Source organism: Silene latifolia, chromosome 8 (genome assembly GCF_048544455.1).
Source record: "Silene latifolia isolate original U9 population chromosome 8, ASM4854445v1, whole genome shotgun sequence".
Taxonomy (NCBI): Eukaryota; Viridiplantae; Streptophyta; class Magnoliopsida; order Caryophyllales; family Caryophyllaceae; genus Silene; species Silene latifolia.
This window is the reverse complement of record NC_133533.1, coordinates 16,954,317-16,961,687: the sequence shown is the minus strand read 5'-3', so window position 1 is coordinate 16,961,687 and position 7,371 is coordinate 16,954,317. Positions and strand designations below refer to the sequence as shown.

The following is a 7,371-nucleotide window of genomic DNA, read 5'->3' as shown; positions in this document are numbered from 1 at the left end:
GCGATGGCTGATGAGTAGGTTGGCGATGGCAGGTTGTGGATGGCAAAAATGACCCAGGATTTGGAGAGTATAGAGTATAAGTTGAGTAGTGATTTGGTTTTCTAGGTTTGAAGGGAGAGTTGGGTGATAGATTAACTATCTACTCCTTTTTCTACTTTAACATTTTTTCAAAAAAGTCAAAAAAATTACTTTGTAGTAGTCTAGTAGTAATGGTGCCATTTTATCATGTACCAAAATATATAATTGCGCCAATTTTTTCACATAAGAAACCAGCTTTTGTATGATGATTTCTTTGTTATGTATATTGAGTGGGCCACACACAACTTAAGAAACCATTTTTCTTTATGGATTGGTTTTTTTGAGATAAGACACCATTTCAACACTTATATGGTTATTTATTTATGATTTCTTATCAACATTTTGTAGTAGTGATTGTTGTTTGGTCTAATTTCATGAGGGGTATGTTGTAATACTCCGTTACTTTTATTACATCTTATTTTAATATTTTTTACTTTCATTACTCTCGTTGTTATTATTATTACTTTCGCTATTTTCATTGTTGTTACAGTTAATTTCACAAACCTCAATGTTGTTACGGTTAATTCCACTATTAATGTGAAGATGTATGATCTCCATTGATGAAGATATAGAAGCTTGTAGTATTGTTATAATATTGAGAGAGTTTGTTATAGAGAGAAGTAAGAGAGAGAAGTTGTTATTATTGTAAATGATCAAAGTTAGTTATTACAATTCAGGTGTTGGTTTATATACCAACTGTATTCTAACTAAACTGTATGAGCATTACATCATTATTAGTTCATATCCTCCCTTCAAGCGGGATTGCATTATGTTGTTGTAATCCAAGCTTGGAACTTAAAAAAACATGTTGCTGTGAACCTAAAGCCTTTGTTAACAAGTCTGCAAGCTGCAACCCTGTACGAACATGCTGTGGAACAAGGAAGCCTTCTTGGAGCTTATCTCGCACAAAATGACAATCAATGTCTAAGTGTTTTGTTCTCTCATGAAAGATAGGATTTTGTGCAATATGTTGAGCAGCTTTGTTGTCACAGAAAAGAGGAATAGGCTTAGGTACATTGATCTGCAAATCTGATAAAAGATTATTAATCCAAATCATTTCACTGGCAGTGTAGGACATGCTACGGTATTCAGCTTCTGCTGAGCTTTTGCTGACCGTCTTTTGCTTCTTAGTTTTCCATGACACTAGAGATTCTCCCATGAAAATGCAATAGCCACTGAGAGATCTTGCTGAGAAGGCACACTAACCCCAGTCAGAGTCACTGTAAGCTGTGACAGTCAATGGACTGTTTGCAGGATAATGCAGTCCAGAATTCACAGTCTTTTTCAAATATCTGACAACATGAATAGCCGCCTGCATGTGTGGCACTCGTGGTTGTTGTAGAAATTGACTTAAATGTTGTGTAGAGTATGAAATATCTGGGCGTGTCATGTTCAAGTATAACAATCTTCCTATAAGACGCCTGTATCTTTCAGGATCAGGTAAGATTTCTCCTGAGTCAGTGGAAAGTTTCAAGCCTCTTGCGATAGGAAAATCTGCTGGTGTACAGTCTTCCATTTGCATATCTTTGATGATGTCCATGGTATACTTTCTCTGATTAAGGAGTAAACCTGATTCATTTCTGGCTATTTCCAAACCCAGAAAATATCTCATTTTGCCCAAATCTTTAATAGTGAATGCCTTGTCAAGTCCCAGTTTGATGCTCTCAATTTCTTCAACTGAGTCTCATGTTAATAATACATCATCTACATAGACAAGGGCTATGATAAACTTCTTTGTCACAGGATTTAGTCTAGTGAACAAAGATTAGTCCTGTTTGGACTGAATAAAGCCTTGATGTTTCAAAAATTTAGTCAATTCTATGTTCCATTGACGGGAAGCCTGCTTCAAACCATGTAGAGACCTCTTCAGTATGCAGACCTGACCTGGTTTGGCCTTGTTGTAGCCTTCTAGTGGAGTCATATAAACCTCTTCTTCCAAAAAACCATGTAAGAAGGCGTTATTTATGTCTAACTGAAAGAGGGGCCAACCTTTAGAAGCTGCTAGGGCAAGAAGAACTTTGACTGTTGCAAATTTAGCAACAGGAGAAAAAGTATGAACATAGTCTTTGTATTTCACTTGGTTAAATCCCTTAGCAACTAGCCTAGCCTTAAAACGTTCCACTGAACCATCTGCTCTATGTTTCACTTTGTATACCCATTTGGATCCAATGTTATGACCAGCTGGTAAGGTAGTGAGAACCCAAGTTTCATTTTGTTCTAATGCCTATAACTCTTTATCCATGGCTTCTAACCATCTCATCTGATCTGTTCTTGCTTGAGCATATGTAGAGGGCTCAACTTCATTGATAACTTTGGATAATGAATTCACATATTCTTCAGAAAAATCCACCAAACTGGCTAAAATGGAAGCATGAAAAGCATTAGAAGTATAATTCATGACCTGAGAAGAGTTTCTCTGAACTGGCAACTTCTGAGGGCAATGATATCCCTTAAGCCTTGATGATAACTGAGTTTGCCTTGAAGACTGCCTAACAGGTGGAGGAACAACTTGTGTTCTCTGTTGAATACCACCACTAGGATGCTGAACATTAATCACAGCAGAAGAATCCTGCTGGTTATTATTGATATTAGTCTCAGTAGGAGTGTCCTGCTGATTATTGTGAGTATTTGTAGGAGAAATCCTAGTGGTAGCAAGTATATTTCCATCAGAAATAGGATCATCATGATGAAATAAATCAACCAGATCATCATGAGTATAACCTGAGTCTCCTGAACTTGCTTGTTGATCCTTAAAAGGAAAAATTTCTTCTTGAAATATAACATCTCTAGCAACAAAGGTTTTATGATCCTACAAATCATATAGTTTGTAACCTTTTTTACCAAAGGGATAACCAATGAATACACACTTTCTACCCTTTGGTCCAAACTTATCTTTATGAGAAAGAGGCATAGGTGCATAACATAGGCAACCTAATACTCTCAATTCATCAAATGTAGCTGGCTTTCCAAACAATACTTCAAATGGTGTTTTCCACCCTAACACAGAGGTGGGCATCTTATTGATCAAATATGTAGCAGCAAGCACACACTCACCCCAAAATTTAATTGGTAAGTTAGCATGAATTCTGATTGCTCTTGCTGTTTCTATTAAGTGCCTGTGTATTCTTTCCACACGGCCATTTTGTTGTGGTCTACCCACAATACTCCTTTGCAACACAATGCCTTTCTTATTAAACAGTTCATAGCATTGTTCTTGTAAAAATTCAGAACCATTGTCACTTCTGAATGTCTTAACCTTACCCTGAAATTGTGTTTCAATGTAAGCAAGGAAATTTTTGATCAAACTTGCTACCTGGAACTTATTCCGGAACATATACACCCAAGTGACCCTTGAATGATCATCAAGAATGGTAAGAAAATATTTGGCTCCTGTTATTGTAGGTGTCTTATATGGACCCCATAAATCCATATGAACCAGGTCAAACAAGCCTTGAGCATAAGAAGTACTTCTATGGAAAGGTAACATATGTAATTTGGATAAATGACAAGTACTGCAACTGAACTTCTGCATTGATTTGACAGCCAAAGGTTTTACATGTTGCAACTTATCAAAAGAAGTATGCCCTAACCTAGAATGAAATAGTTCAAGATTACAATCAGTATTACAAGCATTAGAATTGGACAAATGGCTTGATTTTCCAAGTTCTCTTGAGTCTTGTACTCTTGAGACTTTATTCTTAACTTCCAAAGCTGGTGCAAATCAGTATAGGCCTCTTTTCCTTATAGCCAAGCCAAGTTGTTCCTTATTGGTAAGGTCCTGGAACATACAATGTTCAGAAGTAAATAAGACATTCATAGGAGTATGCTGAATCAATTTGCTGACTGACAGCAAGTTTTGCTTAAAATCTGGAACCACCAGCACATCCTTCAAATGAATAGCAGATGTGAACATTATATCTCCCATAGTATGTACTAATTTTATGGATCCTTCAGGGAAACCAATTACTACAGGCTTAAGTAAAGGTCTAACATTTGTAAGCATATCAACTTTGGAGGTCATATGATCTGAGACTCCTGTGTCAACTATCCAGTCTAACTGTCCATATGTTTGTGCAACTGTGAATGCCTCAGAGTATAAGTCTGTACCTGCAAAGTTTACAGAGGAATCCCCAACAGCTAACTTGTCTGACATTGCCTTACACACCTACTGCATAACATTCTGAACAATGCCTGTCACCACAGCAGGGTCAACTCCCATCATGTTTGAACAACCTGCAGTGTTAACATCAAGTGGATTATCATTTTGTATAACATCAGCATTGTTGGCCCTTCTGTGATACACATTTGATCTGCCACCAGAACCATTATGCCTGCCTCTACCCCTGCCACCTTTGTTTGCAGCATGTCTAATCCTCTGATAGCAACTGATCACAGGATGCCCCTTCTTGCCACAATACTCACATGGCTTCTGATGATAACATTCATCATCAGTATGTCCTGCTTTCTGACATCCATTGCAGAACTTAGTGACTGATTTATCCTGGGACACATCCTGTTTGAGTCTTTTCCAATCACCCTGTTGCACATCATGAGATCTAGCAGAGGCATATGCATTCACTTCAGTAGGTACCACAGAATGTTCAGATATTTGCCTTTGTTTTTCTATTTTTTGTAATAATCCTAAGGCTTTATTCATAGGTGGTAAAGAATCCATAGACAAGACAGTTGTTTTGACAGTGTCATAACCATTATTGAGTCCCATCAAAAACTGTATAAGCTTGGAATTGTTCTATCTTTCTAGAATCCTTTTCAACAATTGACATGTACAACTAGTCATGGCTCCACAAGTACAATAAGGTATAGGATCTAACTCATCAAGACTTTCCCAGGCAGTTTTCATTTTGCTATAGTACTCCACCAGGCTAGCATTATCTTGAGTAATATGTCCCAAATCTTTCTTTAAGGAGTAAATCTCAAGACTATTGACCTGTCCATATCTATCTAACAATTCAAGCCACATTTCTTTAGCACTAGCAGCATATTTCAGAGTTTCACCAATTTCAGGTTCTAAAGAATTTGTAATCCAACGCATAATCAAAAGATCACATCTCCTCCATTGATGATAAGTGTTAGCAGTCTTAGCAGGTGCTCTACATGTGCCATCAACAAAACCTTCTTTGTTTTTGGCAATTAAAGCATTATAAACCTCTCGTTTCCATTGAAGAAAACTATTATTTCCATTGAATTTAATCTCAGTCAATTTTAGTGTCGGCTGATCAGTGTTAGAAATGTATAATGGATCATCAAGAACAGCATAAGGAGCAACAGCAGATGCACTAGTATCAAAAGACATGATTTCACAGAAATGAAGCTTAATCAATCAATGAGAATGTAATGTAGAGAGAAAAACGATCAAGAATCACTGATAAAACGAAGACAAATCAATCAAGAATCGATGAATTTTTTTGCGGAAGCGAACAAAGATAAAGGATCGAGAAGAGTTAAGCTCACAAACTGATGAACAAATGCAGCAAAAAACCAGAAATAACACCAGAATCAATCAGCTGAAACCAGAATCAAGCCCCTGGTTCGTCTGATACCATGTGAAGATGTATGATCTCCATTGATAAACATATAGAAGCTTGTAGTATTGTTATAATATTGAGAGAGTTTGTTATAGAGAGAAGTAAGAGAGAGGAGTTGTTATTATTGTAAATGATCAAAGTTAGTTATTACAATTCAGGTGTTGGTTTATATACCAACTGTATTCTAACTAAACTATATATTACATCAGCATTACATCATTATTAGTTCATAATTAACTCCGCTAATATTTTTTTTTGCTACACACATTATTGTTGTTTGTAGAAGTTGGATCAAAAGTCCGGTTTAAATCGAGCTCAGTTCATGCCAAAACAATGACGGGAATTTCAGAAAATTTGAATTAAATTTTTATTGTCGTATACTGTTCCGGGTGTAATTCCAGAGCAAGTATAGTTACAACCCGTGGCTTGTTGAATGATGTCTTGAGTTGGATTCTCCTTTGGTCTTAATCGTTCCTCTCGGCCTCTCCTGCAACAATGAACAAACTGAGGGCTTGGCTTTGTGCCAAGTGTACTCACTCCGACGCCCAAGTCAGTAAACTTAGATGTATAAGCTGTATGCTAATTGGCTAGGAATATATTGTAGAGAGATAAGGAAGATTATACCAGATGAATAGCGTATTTAGGTCAAGTTATGTATTTCTGGATTGGATCCTTTCCTCAATGAAGGTTGAGGAGTATTTATAGACTTCACCTTTTGTCACGTAGTGGCCAAGTGGCCAAGTGGCTAGCAGGTGGAAAGACTGATCTACCCCTCGGCCGAGGGACCTATGGCTGGCCGGCGGGCTCTGGTGACCCGCCGCCGAGGGGTCTTGGATATGAGTACGCGGGTATGTGCCCCGGCTGGCAAGTTGCCATGCCGAGACCCAGGCTGACAGGCCGATGGGCTGCATCGGCTAGGCTATCTAAGTCGTTGACTTACTGTGGACATCTTTGACCTTGTTCAATATGTTGACCTGGTCAGCGGTGCAGAATATGCCCCATCAATTTGCCCCCAGCGTAGTCTATGCCGTGGTATGGGCTTCGATGTACGTTTGAGCGTATATTCTGCGCAAGTAGTTTGTAGAAAATTTTCCTGCATCGGCTTCTTCTGCGGCGGCTTCTTCCGCTCTGCCTAGTCTTTCTTAGGCCGTACCATATCCCCCCTCCACATGGATGTGTATTGGGCATCCGATGTGGAAAAGAAAAGGATGCTGGCCGAGACCGGGGTTGAGACTGCCGGTTATTTATGATTGCCCCCGGCCGGCGGTGTCTAGCTTGGTTGATCATGTGGCCGGCGGAGAAAAGGTGCATGGGAATTTGTTGAGGAAGGTGAATAGGCGGAGAGATTTGAATAGGCGTGTTGAAGACGTTTGGTCACTGTTGCATTGATTGACACAACTGTTGCAACGATTGACATCCCGTGGTTGCATGTCCGACACGTGTCTGCACGCTGATTGGTTGACGCTTCATGGGCTGTTTGCTGATTGGTCCTGCTTCATGGGCTTTTCCCTATAAATAGGGTAATTGCTCCGAAAAATTGGCCACCAATTTCATTCTCCAAAATTTCCTTCTCTCTAAACTTCCAAGGGCTTCTTTGTCTTCTAATTTCCAGAGTTGTTACTCCGGCGAGCGTTTTCTTCAAGGTAAACAAACAAACTTTCCAATTTTTAATTTTGTAAGTTCATTGTAAACATGTCTTCTGCCGACGCCGGGCCTAGTAAGCCGGGCCGTAGGTCCCCTTCTCCCG

At 38.8% G+C, this 7,371-nt stretch overlaps 1 protein-coding gene across 1 annotated transcript; it reads right to left on the bottom strand.

Moving 5' to 3' along the window:
* Positions 1–4,828: 4,828 nt before the first annotated feature.
* LOC141594776 (uncharacterized) lies at positions 4,829–5,392 on the bottom strand. Its single transcript, XM_074414769.1, has one exon. The coding sequence runs from the start codon at positions 5,390–5,392 to the stop codon at positions 4,829–4,831; it is 564 nt and encodes a 187-aa protein (XP_074270870.1).
* Positions 5,393–7,371: the final 1,979 nt, after the last annotated feature.

Excerpts from the sequence above, each read along its gene's own strand:
- LOC141594776 (XM_074414769.1), bottom strand. The coding sequence starts at position 5,392 with ATGTCTTTTGATACTAGTGCATCTGCTGTTGCTCCTTATGCTGTTCTT.